A 20115-nucleotide genomic window follows, 5' to 3' on the forward strand; every position below is an offset into this window, starting at 1 on the left:
GGACATTGGCTATAGTTGGGTCGGCGCTGGCTCTGAGCAGGATGGCTCAGAGACACCGGGGAGGGTAGCCTTCTCTCTTTCACTTGGTACTGGTGAACATCCTGCTCCTAATTTATCCCTCCCCGCCTTTCCCCTTTGGTAACCATAAGTTTGTTTTCTATGTCTGTGAGTCTATTTCTGTTTTGTAAATAAGTTCATTTAAAAATTAACAGAAGTTTTAAATTGTGGTAAAAAGCATATAACATTAAATTGACCATCATAGTCGTTCTGAAGTGTACAGTTCAGTAGTGTTGAGTTTATTCAAAATCTCCAGAATGTCTTCATCTTCCCAAACTGCACCTCTATATCCATTTAACAACTCTCCCTTCTCCCACTGCCCCAGACCTTGGCAACCACCATTCTACCTTCTGTCTCTATGAGTTTAACATCTACCTTCTGTCTCTATGAGTTTAACAACTCTAGGGACCTCGTATAAGTAGACTCATACAGTATTTGTCTTTTCGTGACTGGCTTATTTTACTTAGCATCATGTCTTCAGGGTTCCTCCGTACTGTGGCACACAACAGGGTTTCCTTCCTTTTTATGGCTGACTGGTATTCCATTGTACATGTAGACCACATTTTGTTCATCCATTTATCTGCAGAAGGACACTTGGGTTGCTTCCACTTCTTGGCTATTGTGAATAGTATTGCTATGAACATGGCGTGTAGGGTCTTTGAGATCCTGCTTTCAGTTCTGGATCATATGGCGGTTCTACTTTTAATTTTTTGAGGAACCACCATACCATTTTCCACAGCGTTATACCATTTTATTTTCCCACCAACAGTGCACAGGGGTTCCAGTTTTTCCACATCCTTGACAACATTTGCTATTTTCTGGTGGGTTTTTTTTTGTTTCTTTTGTTTGTTTGTTTTTTGGGGTTTTTTTGGTAGCAACCATCCTCATGGGTAAGAAGAATTGGCAGTTTTGAATAGTAGTATAAGGACACCCTCTGTAAGGTTGCATCTATAAAATGCCACCCAGGTTTTCTCAGTGATTGGACTGTGTTCTGCCTGAGTGCCAGAGGACAACGTAGAGGAGGAATTTACCAGAAATCTCTTAGTCTTATATTCCTTTGCTGCCCTAGCACTGCTTTTGCTGGGCCTTCATTTGGTCCAGTTTCAAGCACTTAGAGCAGCTAATGTTGGAGGTCTTCAATGGACACAAAATGGTATCAGGAAGGGGTAATTCATGTTTTTAGTGGTTATCTGCATTTAGAATGTATGAGGTAGCTGTACTTGTTTTCATGCGTAGTTTCTCTGGGCAAGTCAATCAAACAGGGAAAACTGAGACTCAGTAATGTATCATTTTGGGGAAAGAAAGAGCTTTGAGTAAGTAGTGAAGTAGTAAGCTAATTTGCTAAGAAATCTGGGTAAACACCGCTTACCTATACAGTGATGGAGTTGAATTTTAACTCCTTCAGCTGTAAATTTGCATTATCATTCTATACTATATGTTGTCATATCTATATGATGCTATTTTCCAAAAGGATATAAAATACCAACTATCAATATAGAGGAGAAAGCCCCCTTCCAATAAGAAAACTGCATATAATAGGGGACTTACGATGGTATTTAAATTCTTTTCCGTCTTCATTGCCTCAACTTTACCACTTTTTTTTTCCCCTGAGACCTATCCAATATAGGTACAGTTGACATACATTATATTAGTTTCAGGTGTACAACAAAATGATTTATTTGTATATAATGCAAAATGATGACCACAATAAACCTAGCAGACATCCCTCACCATACGTGGTTACAGAATTTTTTTCCTTGTGATGAGAACTTTTAAGATCAACTCCCTTAGCACCTCTTAAATATGCAACACAGTATTATTAACCATAGTCGCCATGCCATAATTACATCCCCATCACTTTTTCTTTTAATACTCTGCCAGTTTGCTTGAATGTTGTCTTTATCGTGACCATTGAAGGGTAGTTGGCCAATTATTCACATGTTTTTGACTTGCCCTTTATTGAAGAAATCTTCCCACTGGATCCCAGGTGAAAAGGTTACATAAACAAGTATAGACAGTTTAGCCTCTTTTCCAAGGGGAAATGAGTAGACAGTGTTTATTTGGAAATCCTTTTGTAAAATCACCAGGTGTTGGCTGCTTTTCTCCGACAGTTGGCCAACCCAAGGCCCACAGGAAACAGAGGCCAGGAAATCCCCCATCAGTTGACCCAAAGAAGTGTAGCTTTCAGCTGATGACCTTGACTGTGGTTCTTTGATCCTAAATCTTTTCACCTTTAGACACTGTACATAGCAGTCAGCTTTCCTTTTCCCCCAGGTGGTTGTCTAGGAGGGGAATGTTTATTTGTGAATAACATCCCTGTTCTCTTCATGCTTTATGCAAAATAGACGACATGCCTTATCATTACAAGATAGAATCAATGGGAAAAATAGGAATATTTAATGGCACTTGTATGCATGGTTCTTAACCTTATGGGGGCTCCTTGGAGAATCTGGTGAAAGCTACGGACATCTCTCCAGAAAAAAAAATACATGTACACTTTCTTTTTTGAAAAAAATATTTATTTTATTTATTTATTTGGTTGTGCCGGGTCTTAGTTGCGACAGGTGGGCTCCTTAGTTGTGGCATGCGAACTCTTAGTTGTGGCATGCATGTGGGATCTAGTTCCCTGACTAGGGATTGAACCTGGGCCCCCTGCATTGGGAGCACGGAGTCTTAACCGCTGCGCCACCAGGGAAGTCCCTACATGTACACTTTCATGCCAAATTCTGTATATAATTTCAGGGAGCTCTTGGGAAGCTACTAATTCCATTATTCTTTATAAAGATTGTTCTCTGTATCAACATTCTTGAATTCCCTGTTAAGAATGTTCATTATGATGTACCTTTTTTCCTCCAAATAATGATTATTTGTTTTTACTAAGCTCTTAGTGGTGTAGGGAAACCTGTTATGGGAAAATGTAAACTGTGTGTTACCAAAGAGTTTTTTTTCCCTCATGAGTTGCCTTTCATCCTAGACAAAAAGAATAAGAAGGTACTTCTGAACGGGGAGAGGCTGGGGGCTATTATGTATTGAGCATCTATCATGTGCCAGACACCATCCTCACTTGCTTTTATATATGATGTCACTTAATTCTGACTGTGATTCTATGATGTGGATTTAAAAGATGTGGAACTGAGGCTCAGAGATATTAAGTCTACCGTTTTGAGTCTCCCAAATTCTAGAGCCCACTTCCTTCAGTATTATGTGGGTTCTAAAATAACACGTATCTTCTTGTTCGAAAATATGGGGCTTTAGACAGGAAGAGGGCATCGTGGGGATGCTGGTGACCTGAGAAGCAGGGAACGGTGGGTGGGAAAAGAGCAGTCGGTGAATCTTCTCAAGGATGCTCTAGAGGCAGTCTTGTGCCCCCAAAGGTCATCTTGCACAAGACCACTGATGCTTGGATTAAAACAGGGCGATGACATGAGAAGACACAGTTTCCTTCAATTCAGAGCAATCACCGAAGTTCACTGCTACCCCTGACCAAGTGGGCACGAAGGAGGGCAAACCAATAGGAGGAAAAAATATGTGGTTTCTCATTAGAAAAGTAGGTTAGATTCTCACTCTTGGTCTGCTCCCAACCTGTTGCCTTGCACTCTTCATTATGTTTAGGACACATCCTGTGATTGCTGAGGGCCCTGCTAATAAATTAGCTCATTGTGCTTACGATTTTGTGGCGGTCACCAGGATGAGCCCCAATTCACAGTCAGGAAAAGCTAAATAGTACTATTCTGCTTTGAGATTTTGGTCAGTAACTGTGGGCAGCCTATACTAATCTCATTGATTTGTTTTGTTCTCTAATAAATTTTTTACTAAGATTTTTTTCCTTCTTTAATAAAAAGAGGATTTTATTTTCTAGAGATACTACTCTGGAATTTTTCCCAGCAGACCTTTTTTTTTTTTGATAGGTAGTGGAAAATTCCTTGGGTCACATTGACTGTCTTGTACTTAGTGGGTAGAGGTCAACCTCAGGAACCGGGCTTCTTGGTGAATAACCCAACTGGGAATCACCCCACTCGTTGGGCACATAAAATAAGCCTATTTAGAGGAATCTCATGAATTTTCATCATGCACTAGCAAACATCCGAGGTCAGTAGGAAACAAAAATAATAATACAGTATCCTTTCTCATGGCTTATATCAAAGAGCCTAGTCAAATGAATTATGAAGAGAGAAATTATACTTTTTAATCCTCAGTACTTTCATTCAACCATGAATGGTATTAATTCAGGGTAATTGTAAAGACCATTTCAATGAGAGAGACTTGCAACATGAAATAGTAGGTATGTCCTGACAGTGTAAAGAGAGTCAAATCTCATTCATGTAGAATTTTAAGGTTAGAATCTAGTGGCGCCCAGTTACATATATCAAAGGCACATGACCACTGTCTTTGTGCAGGAACCAGAATCACCTGGAAGGATTGTGAAAATACAGATTCCTGGGTCCCACCTCCAGGGTTTCTGACTCAGAGTTTCTGGGATGAACCCAAGAATTTGTGTTTCTAGCAAGTTCCCAGGTGATGCTGATGGTGCTGGTCCGAAACTACGTGGTAGAGCTGGTCTGCACCACCCCTGCAGGGGATGAACCCATCCAGGGTTTGCTGGAACACTTCTAGCGAGATGAGTTGTGAAAGCTGCTTCTGCCAACAGGACATCTTTCTTAGAGCTTAGAGATGCTGCACGAAAGTGCTTTCTCGTAACTCTGTCCCTGGTCCTCATTCGGCCAGCTGGAACTACAGTGAATATACCTAATCCCCATATAAATGCCTACACAAACAGACTTACCCTAAAATAGAGGTTCATTTGGCAGGTAATACTGTGTTCCATCCCAGGGATTGTTTGTTCAATCTATTGGACTATACAGCTTTCAATGAGTTTAATTTTTTTAAAAAATTGGGCTATGCCCAGAATAAAGTGTATACATCTTATGTGTGCAATTTAATGAATTTTTACCTATGTATATACCAAACCAGTTACTTTCAGGTCAAGACGTAGAGTATTTTCAGCACCCCAAAAGGTCCCCTTATCCTCTTTACCAGTCAGTATTCACCCCCCAAGGGAACTGCTAGGCTCTTTCAATTGCCATGAGTGAGTTATGCCTGCTCTTGAGCTTTGTGTAAATGGAAACACAGTGAATACTTTCTTTTGTATCTTGTGTTTTCACTCAAAATGACTCTCTGATTCAACCGTGTTGCGAATAGCAGTAGTTCTTTCCTCTTCGTTGCAAGAAGTATCCCAAGGTTGACACGTTGTGTTGTTTTAGAAGTCACTGGCTCTTCTATTTTTTGTACCCCTTTATGGTTGATGATAATGTTAGCTAGCATGACTGCCCACCATGAATCAGAATGGTGCTAGGTACATCACATCACAACCATTTCAATAGTGTGTTTGGTAGACCATTCATCCATTTTATAGATGAGATAACCAGGGCTCAATAACCTGCCCAGAGCCTCAGAGATGATGAGAGGCAGACCCAGTATCAAATGCAGGTCCTTCTGACTCATTTGTGATCCTGAGTTCTTAGATAATGTATTATCATACCTCTCACTCTTGGGGCTTTACCAGTAATGACAATGAAAGATTGACTCCAGGGAACACAGGCTGGCACTTGTCAGCATGCCCTCGAGATTTTCACAGCTCCTTCTTCAGATGAGCAGATCTGTTGGAAGTATGTTCTCTTGCATACAACTGACTTTCTGTAAGAACAGACTTTCTGTTTGCTAGCTCTCTGGTCACTCCTGAAATCCCTGCCCTTGATAAGTACAAATAATACAAGAGTCAGTTCTGCCCGGTGGTTCCTATTAAGGTTACACCTAAATGGTCTCTAAAAAATAATTGTCAGTTCTGTTGAAGGAAATATCTAAGCTTCCTTTGACTTTTGTCTAATAAGCCCTTAGCAGAAAGAAGTTTATTCTTAAACACAAATTACCATGGGCAAATTATGCCTCATTTCCTTTTTTATTTTGCTAATTAGGGATGGAAAATTGCTGGTCAGCTTACTCCATGGTATCAACTTGAATAGATTTAAAAAGAGAATCAGATGCTGTGCAGCAGTTTTAATCGAGCTTTGATTCAGTATCTGGATAAAAAGTCCACATACTGATGTTTACGAATTCCTCATTTTATTTTCATATTCTTCATGATGCATGCAGATCTCAAAAATTTGGATTTCTGTTGTTCGGTATATAGACATGGTGTTGTATGGATTTACAAAGGTGGGTAGTCCACGAAATAATTCTCTGTAGTGTGTCCTACTAAAGGAAATGAAGGTTAGGAGGAAAACAAGAGGCTCTTTGTCATGACTAATTTTTCTTAAATCACATAAAATCCATTTATCCTCTTTCTGGAATTCTAATTTATATCCTAAGATTCATGCTGGGGAAAGCTTTGGGAAATGTTTTCTTTAAAGAGTCATAAGTTTTCTGGACAAACAGTATGTTAGGGCGACCAAATGATTGATGGAGGAAAAGTGTTCCTTACTGAAGAATTCCATATGGAAGGAATGATAGAATTAGAAAGCAGCCTTCTGCGACTCTAATGAAATAGTGAACAGGCAGACATCATCAGTGATTGACAAAACTATTAAGGGAAAGACTGATGAGGAACTTTATCATGGGTGATCAGAACCCACCATCAATCTTACTGCAACCAAAAGTAGACAACTAGATATTGTGTACTTTCTGATGTCTCAGCATCACCAGGAAGTGTTCTTGTCCATGACACTGAAGCTGAGAGCTAGCCTGTCTCTAGCTCTACCCACCAGAACACAGGAACTACAGGGGACTGAGCTGTGATTCTCAACCTTAACTAAGCATTAGACTCCCACGGGGAATTTAAACATCCTGATGCCTCGGCTGTGTCCCAGACCAATTAAATGAGCCCTTGGCCCGGTCATTGGTATGTTTTCTACTCCCCCAGATGCTACATTCAATCCAAAGTTGGGGACCAGGGCTGCAGAAGAGCAAGTTAAAAGACAGGACAAGTAAACAATCACAAAATACAGAATGTAAGAAACTCTATAGGACAAATAACCAGTGTTTTACAACACTTATGTGTAGCATTAGAAAAAAGGTGAAGAGGGGGGACACTAGTGGATTAAAAGAGATTTAAGAAACATAAACCAAATGTGATGTGGGGACTTTGTTATGATCCTGATTCAAACAAAGCAACCGTTCCAAGATAGGTTCTAGAGACTCAGGAAAATTTAAATACAAACTGACTATACGTTGATAATAAAGCACTGAGCATTAATTTTGTTACTTGTGCCAGTGGTTTTGTGGTTACACTAAAAGTGTTCTTGTAGTTAGAGATATATACTGAAGTATTCATGGATGAAGTATGATGGCTCAGATTTGTTTTAAAATTCTAGCAAACCGTTGTGAGAGGATACATAAAAACAGATGCAAAAGATTGGTAAAAGGTTGATAATTGTTAAAGTCAGGTGATGGGTACATGGGAGTTCATTTTACTGTTCTGTCTACTTTTGCATATTTTAAAAATTCTTATAAGAAAAGGTTTAAAAGGAGGCATAGAAGTGAAATATATGCTAACATACCTGGTGCATTGTGATATGTTATCTGTACAAAGTTTTGGGAGTTCATATGAAATATAAACCTGCACTAAAATAAAGCCTAACCCTTTGTGTCCATGCAAAATAGATCTTGTTTCTTTTCAGAAAAAAATTATATATTCAGTTATTAATTATCTTTACATCTTGCTTACAGATGATTCTGGGCCACCTCCTTCTACTGTTATCAACCAAAACGAAACTTTTGCCAAAGTCGTTTTTAAACCTACTGTGGTCCAACAAGCCAAGATTGCCCAGAATGGCATTTTGGGAGATTTCATCATTAGATATGATGTTAATAGGGAACAGAGCATTGGGGACATCCAGGTAATGGGTTCGTTGTTGCTGTTTCATGTTAGTTGCTTGATACTTTTAGTTACACCCAGAACTAGGGATTTCAATACTTACCTAAGGGAGAGAGAACTACCAATTCTTAGGAAATCTGTTTTAACCCCAAATATGTTCCCAAGAAGACCAGCAGTGTTCCCTTGCTGGAGGCTGGGGTTATCTGTTTCCTGCTTCAATAATCTGGAGGCAAATGAAACCTATAATCTAATTTTCCCTGTGGTGTTTTAGATGAAGTTAGAAAATAGTTCGTCTTTAATTTTAATTTAGAGAGACTGGCCCATGGCTCATTTTTCTTAGGTTATATTGCTCCAAAGACAGGGCGGGAATATCAAAATGTATTAATGTGCATCCAGAATGTAAGCGGTCTTTATGTCTTAACATGAAAGGTGGTTAGGAAAAACCAGATAATGAAGGGAGCAGGATTCTCAAGTGACAAGGGTCAAGAAGGGATGGATAATTTAAATTGATTTAGTCAGTGTAGTCGATATACTTTTAAGGAATGACTTTATCTTTACACAGATTAAATTAGCAATTAGTCAAAGATGTCACAAAGAAAGAAAACTACAGGCCAATATCACTGATGAACATAGATGCAAAAATCCTCAACAGAATACTAGCAAACAGAATCCAACAGCACATTAAAAGGATCATACACCATGATCAAGTGGGGTTTATCCCAGGAATTCAAGGATTCTTCAATATATGCAAGTCAATCAATCTGATACACCATATTAACCAACTGAAGGATAAAAACCATATGATCATCTCAATAGATGCAGAAAAAGCTTTTGGCAAAATTCAATACCCATTTATGATAAAAACCCTCCAGAAAGTAGGCATAGAGGGAACTTACCTCAACATAATAAAGGCCATATATGACAAATCCACAGCCACCATCATTCTCTATGGTGAAAAACTGAAACCATTTCCTCTAAGATCAGGAAAAAGACAAGGTTGTCCACTCTCACCACTATTATTCAACATAGTTTTGGAAGTTCTAGCCACAGCAATCAGAGAAGAAAAAGAAATAAAAAGAATCCAAATCGGAAAAGAAGAAGTAAAGCTGTCACTGTTTACAGATGACATGATACTATACATAGAGAATCCTAAAGATGCTACCAGAAAACTTCTAGAGCTAATCCATGAATTTGGTCAAGTAGCAGGATACAAAATTAATGCACAGAAATCTCCTGCATTCCTATACACTAATGATGAAAAATCTGAAAGAGAAATTAAGGAAACACTCCCATTTACCATTGCAACAAAAAGAATAAAATACTTAGGAATAAACCTACCTAGGGAAACAAAAGACCTGTATGCAGAAAACTATAAGACACTGATGAAACAAATTAAAGATGATACAGATGGAGAGCTATACCATGTTCTTGGATTGGAAGAATCAACATTGTGAAAATGAGTATACTACCCAAAGCAATCTACAGATTCAGTGCAATCCCTATAAAACTACCAATGGCATTTTTCACAGAACTAGAACAAAAATTGCACAATTTGTATGGAAACACAAAAGACCCCGAATAGCCAAAGCAATCTTGAGAAAGAAAAACGGAGCTGGAGGAATCAGGCTGCCTGATTTCAGACTATACTACAAACCTACAGTAATCAAGACAGTATGGTGCTGGCACAAAAACAGAAATATAGATCAATGGAACAGGATAGAAAGCCCAGAGATAAACCCACACACGTATGGTCACCTTATCTTTGATAAAGGAGGCAAGAATATACAACAAAGAAAAGACAGCCTCTTTAATAAGTGGTGCTGGGAAAACTGGACAGCTACATGTAAAAGAATGAAATTAGAACACTCCCTAACACCATACACAAAAATAAACAAAATGGATTAAAGACCTAAATGTAAGGCCAGACACTATAAAACTCTTAGAGGAAAACATAGGCAGAGCACTCTATGACATAAATCACAGCAGATCCTTCGTGACCCACCTCCTGGAGAAATGGAAATAAAAACAAAAATAAACAAATGGGACCTAATGAAACTTAAAAGCTTTTGCACAGCAAAGGAAACCATAAACAAGACGAAAAGACAACCCTCAGAATGGGAGAAAATATTTGCAAGTGAAGCAACTGATAAAGGATTCATCCTCAAAATTTATAAGCAGCTCATGCAGCTCAATATCAAAAAAACAAACAACCCAATCCAAAAATGAACAGAAGACCTAAATAGACATTCCTCCAAAGAAGATATGCAGATTGCCAACAAACACATGAAAGGATGCTCAACATCACTAATCATTAGAGAAATGCAAATCAAAACTACAGTGAGGTATCACCTCACACCAGTCAGAATGGCCATCATCAAAAAATCTACAAACAACAAATGCTGGAGAGGGTGTGGAGAAAAGGGAACCCTCTTGCACTGTTGGTTGGAATGTAAATTGATACAGCCACTATGTAGAACAGTATGGAGGTTCCTTAAAAAACTAAAAATAGAACTACCATAAGACCCAGCAATCCCACTACTGGGCATACACCCTGAGAAAACGATAATTCAAAAAGAGTCATGTACCACAATGTTCATTGCAGCTCTATTTGCAATAGCCAGGACATGGAAGCAACCTAAGTGTCCATCGACAGATGAATGGATAAAGAAGATGTGGCACATATATACGATGGAATATTACTCAGCTGTAAAAAGAAACAAAATTGAGTTATTTGTAGTGAGGTGGATGGACCTAGAGTCTGTCATACAGAGTGAAGTAAGTCAGAAAGAGAAAAACAAATACCATATGCTAACATATATATGGAATCTAAAAAAAAAAAAAAGGTTCTGAAGAACCTAGGGACAGGACAGGAATAAAGACGCAGACGTAGAGAATGGACTTGAGGACACAGGGAGTGGGAAGGGTAAGCTGGGACGAAGTGAGAGAGTGGCATGGACGTATATACACTACCAAATGTAAAATAGATAGCTAGTGGGAAGCAGCTGTGTAGCACAGGGAGATCAGCTCGGTGCTTTGTGACCACCTAGAGGGGTGGGATAGGGAGGGTGGGAGGGAGATGCAAGAGGGAGGAGATATGGGGATATATGTATATGTATAGCTGATTCACTTTGTTATAAAGCAGAAACTAACACACCATTGTAAAGCAATTATACTCCAATAAAGATGTTAAAATAAATAAACAAACAAATTAATTAATTTGCAATTAGTTGGAGGAATCAGGACCATGGATACTTTTGCTCTGGGTATGGAATCTGGCCCTAGACTCTGTTTCATGCTACCTTTGACTTTTATTAGAGATCCCATAGACTGTCCATTTTGGTTTGTTTTCCTACCTAATCTGGGTACTACCATTTTTACTTTCTTTTCCCTCCACCAGGTTCTAAATGGCTATTTTGTGCACTACTTTGCCCCCAAAGACCTTCCTCCTTTACCCAAGAATGTGGTGTTTGTGCTTGACAGCAGTGCCTCCATGGTGGGAACCAAACTGCGGCAGGTAAGTGAGTGCTTCCTGCCCATTTTTTCCTCTCTCACATTTGCCTGGGACAGTGATGTTCTCAGTGAATAGAATTCAACTGATGACAAATGTCTGCTTTACCATTCAGCTGTTCCTGCCTGTGGGGAACCTTCCTGAACTGATTCAGTTAAGCCATGGACATAAATTATCATTTCAGCCTGGGGGTTTTAGGAGAGCAGAGGGCTGTAGAAACACCTTGAAATAAAGGGGACTGGCAGGGTAGATAATGTGAGTGAGACGGGAATACAACGAGAAGGCCACGCAACAGCACCATCGTTGATGGAATAATTCCTTTCAGTAGTGATGTCCTTTGAGAACAATGGAATAAAATCATTGGCAGCCCCCTTGGCCTGTGATTAGAACCAAGGACTTGTATCTCAGTAATTCAGGACTAATATTCTCACAGTATTTAGGATGAATCTTAGAATTCCAGGGATGGGGGGACATTAAGGGGACCTGTAGTCTGTGCTGAAAAATTAAATTATCCCCAAAATACAACTATTTACATTTTTTCACAAACCGTAGGAAAAGGCTATTCCTTATCCTACTCTTGTATCATAAATATCAGAAATTTGCATTTATAATATATTTCCAACTCACATAGTAGAAAACAGAACTTTTTCTGTACTGGTTGCCAGACCAACGAATATCTCTACGTTCAACAAAGAATTAGGTCTCTTAGGTTTCTTTCTTAATTCATTATCTGTTTTTAGCAATTAATGATAAATATGTGGTCTAATGAGTAAAATAATATCTGAAACCTCTTGGGAACCCTCTGTCCCCCCTGTTTCCACCCCTAGGTGCCCCTCCACATAGAATTGAACCTGATCTTAGCTGATAAATTATTGCAAACATTTTCTGTTATTACTCTGTAGTTACTTTCACCATTTATATTTTTAAAAAGATGCAGTATTATATGTATATATAGGCCTCACCATGCGGCTTGTGGGATCTTAGTTCCCCGACCAGGGATTGAACCCAGGCCCCTGGCATTGGAAGTGTGGCATCCTAACCACTGGACTGCCAGGGAATTCCCAGTATAATATATTGATCTTTTCTCCATGACGTCTGATTTCCCCCCACCCCAAAATAGTGAAAAATATATTCCGAAATGTGATACAAGGATTTGTTTTAGCTCTTTTCTTTTGGAGGATAGACAAATATAATTTCTAACTTGTATAAGGGGAAGATAACCTCTCCTGTAAGCCAGATCTTCCTGGTTCTTCTGCATCACATTCTTGTACAGTCAGCCTGCTGACTCCTTCCTTTCTAATACTTTTTCTTCATTCAGCATCTCTGACCTTCCATCTGGGATTCCTTTTTTTTTTGCACCTGAAGAACGTTCACTGGTGTTTTTTTAATGGTGGGTCTGCTTTTACAGACTTCTCAGTTTTTGCTTGTCTGAAATGATTTATTTCCCTCTCCCTCTTTAAGGATATTATTACTGGGGATAACAATTCTAGGTTGGCAATGATTTTCTTTCAGCCCATTGAAGGTATATTCCATTGTCGCCTGGGTTCCATTGTTGCTGTTGAAAAGTCAATAATAATTTAAACTGTCGTTCCTCTAAAGGTAATCTTTTATGGTCAACTGTTTTTAAGATTTTCCTCTTCATCTTTAGTTCTCTGTAGTTTTAAAATGATGGTTCTAGGTGTGGATTTCTTCTTATTTTTTTCTCCCTGAAGTTCGTAAGGCTTCATGAATTTGGGGATTCATGGGAAAGGCCTCAGCTGTCATCCATGAAATTGCTTCAACTCACTTTTCCTCCTGGGTCCAATGTTAGATTTTTTTCTCCATATTCTCTGTGTTTCCCATGATGTCTTCTGTATATTCCAAATTTTGCCTTTCCATGCTTCATTCCAAACCTGTCTTCCAGTTCACAAATTCTCCCTTCAGGTCTGATCTGCTGTTAAACTCACCCATTGAGTTATTTCAGGTATTGTGTTTTTTAGTTCTAGAATTTCCATTTGGTTCTTTTTCAGATTTGCTGTCTCACTTTTCAGAATGTTATGTACTAAGTTTTTAATATATTTTTTTCTCAAGCACAATACACATAGCAATTTAAAGTCCATATCTGATAATTACAAACTCTAGAGCCACTTAGGAGCTGTTTTGATTGTCACTCATCTTTTCTCCAGTGTGACTGGTTATCTTCAATTGTGTGATGGAAATTATATTAAAAATGTTTTGTAGAAATAGTTTGAGGCCTAGGATCAGGATCTATTCCTCTAGAGAGTTTTGAGTTATTTCTATCAGGTTCCTGGGGGAATAACAATCTGGGATCATTTTAGTCCATTTTCAGGGCTTGAGATTTTTCTGGGCAGACCAGATGGCTCAGAGCTGGATTGCAGTCCTTTCAAAAACTGGTTTATTTCTATCCTTGGTGGTCTCTGGACATCAACTCTTGGATTCTTAAGCTAAAAAGTGATCCCAGATGCTGAGTCCACCTCTTTAAATTTTCATCTTCTCCCAGATATTTTTCTCACTATTTTATTAACTCTTTGATACTTTCAAGATTTAAAAATATATACATTTTGTTTAACTTTTCAGTTGTTCTTAGTGGGAAGGTTGAGTACAAATTGCGTGTAGGTTTTACTTATGGGCATCATTTTCCCAAGTTTTATTCACATATAAGTGAAGCATTCTTTTATTGTGGTTGATTTTTCAGAGGCCTTATAACCTTTCCATATTTACTAAGTACTCTGTAAAGTTCTTTGCTTTATGTACTCCAGGTTCTTAAATGCCATTTGTTTGCTAAGTTGTTTTTGTGCCTTTGGTGGATAATATCAATAGATGTTGACAGAAGGATAATCATGGCTTCTTTTGAGACCACTGTTGGCCACAGAACACAGTGTTAATTAGCTCTTGTATCTGATCCAGTATAATAATTCCCATTTGGAATTCCAGTCAGTTAACAGCTACAGAGTAGGTGCCATGTGCTACATTTCCCTGTGTATCTCATTAAATCCCTATGCACCTATTGCACTTCAGATTTTCTGGGGTTTTTTTTTCTCATTTCTTTAAGACAACAAGCTTTGTGAAGGCAGGTTTTGGGTTTCCTCTGTAGAAAACATCATTTGATGAAGATATTGATGATTAAAGTTGCTGCAACCAATCTGAATTCATCAAATATTTTATATTTTGACGTTTTTACTTACCATCATATTATAAATTATCCAATGGTTTTAAATATTCTTTCAAAACCTGATTTTTTTTTTAAATATTTATTTATTTATTTATTTATTTATTTATGGCTGTGTTGGGTTTTCGTTTCTGTGCGAGGGCTTTCTCTAGTTGTGGCAAGCGGGGGCCACTCTTCATCGCGGTGCGCGGGCCTCTCACTATCGTGGCCTCTCTTGTTGCGGAGCACAGGCTCCAGATGCGCAGGCTCAGTAATTGTGGCTCACGGGCCTAGTTGCTCCGCGGCATGTGGGATCCTCCCAGACCAGGGCTCGAACCCGTGTCCCCTGCATTGGCAGGCGGATTTTCAACCACTGCGCCACCAGGGAAGCCCCAAAACCTGATTTTAATGGCCACAGAGTAGCACTATTCAACAGAAACTTCTGTGAGAATGGGGATGTTTGGTACCACTGCTATCCAGTATGGTATCCACTTGTCACATGTGGCTATTGAGCATTTGAGCAACTGAGGAGCTGAATATTTAATTTTATTTAATTTTAATACATTTAAATTTAAATACCACGTGTGGCTGGTGGTTACCATATTGGACAGTGCAGCTAAAGAATATTTACTCCACCACCCTGAGAGACTTTGAAGTTATTTCCATTTTTTGTTAATATAAGCAGCATTGGAATGACTGTCTTCAGTAGAAATCCTTGGTGGCTGTATGCCTGATCATTTTCTTTAGTTACATTTTTTAGAAGTAGGGCAAGGAACACCAACCCATTTGTGGGTTTTGATTCATATTGCAAAAACATTTTTCCAGAAAGACTGTACCAATTTATAACATTTAAACCTGTTACCAGACTAAGAATTCTAAATAAATTAATCAGTTAAAAGTTATCAATGAACCACATGTCAAAATATGTAAGAAAATATAGGTGCATATTTAACTGCTTTTGAAGTAAGAAAAGACTTTCTAAACTTAAAAGCAATGAAAGTAATTACAAAGGAAGAAAATAACTTCAGCTATATAAAAATTTCAAACTTTTATTTGAAATAGAAAGGGAACAAAAGACTGGGGAAAACTTTGCAGCAAAAAGAGGTTTATCTTTAATATATAAAGTGCTATATGAAGAGGAAAGGAGTTTATCTTTAATATATAAAGAGCTACTCCAGATCAATGAAATTAATCCTGTATAAGAAAATGGGCAAAGGATGTGAAACAATTTACAGAGAAGAAATAAGAAGATTCAATAAGATTATGAAAAAGAGTCAATTGTACTAGTAACTAAAGAAATGTAAGTTTAAAGAAATACGATTTTCATCTTCATAATGTAAATTACTTATAATGACAGTTTCTATTGTATGCATTTGTAGAACTCAACAAAAGTATAATATTTAAATGATTTCCTAATAAATATTAAGAAATACCAAAATGCTAAAATGCATGATCAGTTCTACTGCATGGTCACAAGGCCATTCATCACCCAAAAGCTACAGCAGCTTGAAAGGCTCACATCTTCAGGAGCCTGAGTCACTTCAGGATTTAACCTCAAGCCCAGTCCATTCCAGTGCACATGGGTCTTCTCCCACTTCTTATGGGAGAACTATCAATGACCTTCATACCAAATAACCCCCAGAAAGATAAATCCGGCCCCAAATTGTACAGACAAAATCAATGAACTGAACCAGGGGCTCCTAGACTTACCTTTAATGATAACATAATTCAGGCACTTCTTAAAAATGGAGCATGAAACATTTTCAATATGCTAAGGCAATTACTTGAATTATTTAATTAATGAGTATTTAATCTTTATAACGATTTGGTTGTCATCCCCATTTCACTGATGGAGAAACTGAGGCTTTGCAAAGGTAGATAACACAGCTAGTAAATGGCAGGGCCAGGCTTCAAAGCCAGGTCTGACCCTGAAGTCCATAAATCAAACCAAGATGCTGTGAGGTCTCAGTGAAAGTAACGGGGTGATGAGACAGCATTCCCATGTGCAGTGATAGATGTGCAGATGGCAACAAGGTCAATGCCTTTACATTTCAAGACTCAGTTGAGAAGGCTGCACGTAGAGGGAGGGATTTCCTTACCAAGTGCAGTGTAATGATAGATGTCACTCTGTTTGTTATTCTCCCCTCTTCCTTCATTCCTGGATAGGGAATCCCATTCCTTGCAAGGCACTGAATGTCTGGCATGCACTCTGCTGGCTTCTGAGCCGCAGTGTGGCCGCTTTCCAGGAGAACCACCCTAGAGCAGCCAAACACATGTCAGAAGCCTCCAGGCAATTTCTAAAGCCCGTGGCTGCCTTGAGTGGTTTTGAAAATCGCTGACTGTTTTAGCAGCTCTCAGCTTCTTGAAGGCCACAGCCCTGAGTGAACAGCTTAGCTGGCTCTTTGTAGAGTCTGGTACACAGTATTGTGTCCCCTGGTGAAGAGGAAGATTACCGCCAAGCACAGGGCTTTGGTGATATGTCAGCAGGCGTGGCAACATCAGCCATGTGTCACGGGTCCACTCGAATGCTGTGAAGAATCATGCATTCACTCTTATCCTGGATGTTCTTGGCTCCCGCATCTTTGAAGGGCCCGAGATACTTCACTGTATTTATCACAATGTTGGGCATATAGTTGGTATTGAGTAAGTACTTAAACAGTTGATCTATAAGGAATTGTAAAGGTCATTTCACCTTAAAATGTATTCTTAGTCAAGGGTCTATCAGTACCTGGGGAGCGCCCAAAACTGTGTGCATTTGGCATTTTCTGGTTCTGGTCCTCACATCCTGGTAGGAATGTGAGCCTGGATGCCGGGACTTAACCTGCCTGGGGGCAGCTTCAGCATCTCCCGCAGCTGCCAGCTCAGGGCTCAGCTAGCTCTGTTTTCTCTCCACCTGCTCTTGCTGAAAAATATATTGAGATGGCTCTGGTGTTGGGTCAGGCAAGATTTCTGCCTCCCAGCTTAAGTTTGTGCAACTTCTTAGTGAGACGGGGATCTGAAGAGAAACAAAAACCGTGAGCGGGTTAGACCTTTTTTATTCTGTCTGGTTACCTGCTTAACGGATTGGCACAAGCAAACATACGTGGGAACACTGAGGATAGTAGGTGTCTGTTAGATACAGTTTTCTTTGACAAGGGTCTACATGTTCTTCTCTTTCTTTCCCCTAATCTATATAATTAGATCTACTATTTTGCCCTCATATTAAGGAGCTTGGCTAAGGGACCCGCTTTGGCGACCAAACAGTGGCTAATATATGAGTTAACAGATGTCTTTCATGCTATAACTTTCTGCAGACTTGCTCCCATAATCGGAGCCATTCTCTGCCAATCCTAGACTCCCATGTGGCTTTGGGAGGTTGTCTCCGTTTCTCTGTTTAATTTAGTCAACAGTTTTAGAGGGCAAAGAACGAGCGCAGTGTTGCTTATCTGTAATTGCCAAACTAAAACGAGGGGAAATGTGAGCTTGTGAATTGGAGAACTCGCATCTGAATTTCATTCGTGCTTCCTTCACTGGCTTATTTACTTCATGCTCCAGAACCTCACTTTCTTCTTCTCTGTGCAAAATTGGGCCTCCATGTGCTATTTGGACATTTTATGTGTAACCTTATAGGCAAATGGTCTGTAAGCTCCACGGGTTTGGGAACCACCTTGGTTTTGATCATTAGAGTACACAGTCCCAGCTCCTAGCACGGTACCTGGCATGTAGCAGGGTAGTGATTTTTGCTGAAAAACCCACCAGAGCATAAATTATTAAATGTAACTGGCATTTTTAAAGGCATAGGAGCTACAGCCCCTGAGTGACCAGCAGGTACCCAGCACTCTAAGGGTTTTCCATACATTTGTTCATTTCATCTTCCAGCAATCCATCGAAACAGACATGGTTATCCCTGTTTTGTAGATGAGAAGGTGAGGGACAGGAAGGGGATGTAAGTGCACTGAAATATACAAAGTTATATGTAGAAAAGTTTGGAGTCAAGCCCGGTCTACCCCACCGTGAAGCTCTTCCCCATAACATTCTTCACTGTATCATGAGGCGTAACTTCAGGCCAGCTCTCAGGCTTTCAGGCTCTACCTGTTCTTTTTTTTTTCCTGTTTTTTTTTTTTTTTTCTTTTTTTTAATTGAAGTATAGTTGATGTACAATGTTGTGTTAGTTTCAGGTACAGCAAAGTGATTCAGATATAGATATTCTTTCTCAGATTCTTTTCCCTTATAACAGCGGCCCCCAGCCTTTTTGGCACCAGGAACTGGTTTCGTGGAAGACAGTTTTTCCGTGGACCAGGTCGGGGGGGTGAGGGGTACGGTTCAGGCGGTAATGCGAGCGATGGGGAGCGGCAGATGGAGCTTCGCTTGCTCGCCTGCCGCCGCTCACCTCCTGCTGTGCCGCTGGCTCTTAACAGGAGACTCCCCGCCCTATAAGGCAGGGGTCCCCAACCCCTGCCTTATAGCTTATTACAAAATATTGAGTATGGTCCCCTGTGCTAGACAGGGGGTCCCTGTTGGTTGTCTATTTCGTATACAATACCTATTCTTATGCCAAGTGAGGAGATCAGTTGAATGCTGCCCATCTCAGGTGAGTGCACAGAGGTCGCCTGCCCTGAGAGGCTTCAACCAGCAGCGTGCTGTTGTGAGAAGTGAATGGCGCTGCTGCTCTGACACACAGAATTAACTATTAGCGTTTCCTCGTTTAGCTCTAAGCACACCTGGGGCGTGTGCAGGGATGCCAGCCGCTTTCCCTCTTATGATTTGCATTGGACCGGCTGAGCACGAGGATGGAGACCACAGAGGTGCAGAGTGTGGGGAATCTCTGGGTACCATGAGGTCCAGTGGTGTCTGCTGGTGCATTCCTTTTAGCCGTTCTCTTCGGGAGCGTGTGGATCTGCCACAGTTAGAAAGGGAGGATGCTGGAAAGACGTCAAGAGGTGGAGAGAGTACCTTTTAAGTGGTGGGGGTCAAAGGAGGGCAGTCTGAGTTTCCCTGAGCAGCCCGGAAGAATGCTGGACAGGGCCAGCCCAGCCCAGAAGGACCTCGGGGAGGCGATGTGGTTGGAGGAGAGAGCTCCCTGCACGCGGGAAGGAGCTCAGAAAGGAGGGATGCAGGCGTACAGAGGAGATCACGTCTGAGAAATCTGGAGTCTCCAGAGGTTGGTACCATGCATCTGTCACGTAAATAAAAAATGGACAGTATAAGGTGTGGGTCCTCCTGCCTTACCTTTTCAGGCTGCAGGCCTTGTGATTAGCCTCTGAAAGCATGACTCCAGTTAATAACACAATGTCCAGTTTCCCTCTTTCCAGTCTTCTAGGACAGGGGTCAGCAAACTTTTTCTAAAAGTAACAGACCAGTGAATCTCTTAAGCTTTACAGGCTGGATGGTCTCTGTCGTAATGACTGAACTCGGCTGTTGTAGCGCAAAGGCAGCTGTTGCAACGTGCAAAGAAATGGGCTTGTCATCTTCCCATAAAACTGTACTTATTAAAAAGAAGTAGCAGCCTGGATTTGGCCCCCAGGCCATGGTTGGCTGACCCGTGATCTAGGG

General features: G+C 40.0%; 1 protein-coding gene across 1 annotated transcript in view; it reads left to right on the plus strand.

Moving 5' to 3' along the window:
- Positions 1–20115, plus strand: part of ITIH5 (inter-alpha-trypsin inhibitor heavy chain 5) — an 81268-nt gene that overhangs the window by 30557 nt on the left and 30596 nt on the right. The window contains exons 6-7 of the mRNA XM_007167432.2: positions 7780–7949; positions 11325–11441. Of these exons, the coding sequence (XP_007167494.2) occupies positions 7780–7949; positions 11325–11441 (287 nt within the window). The remainder of the gene's footprint in view (positions 1–7779; positions 7950–11324; positions 11442–20115) is intronic.

This window comes from Balaenoptera acutorostrata, chromosome 3 (genome assembly GCF_949987535.1).
Source record: "Balaenoptera acutorostrata chromosome 3, mBalAcu1.1, whole genome shotgun sequence".
Classification (NCBI taxonomy): domain Eukaryota; kingdom Metazoa; phylum Chordata; class Mammalia; order Artiodactyla; family Balaenopteridae; genus Balaenoptera; species Balaenoptera acutorostrata.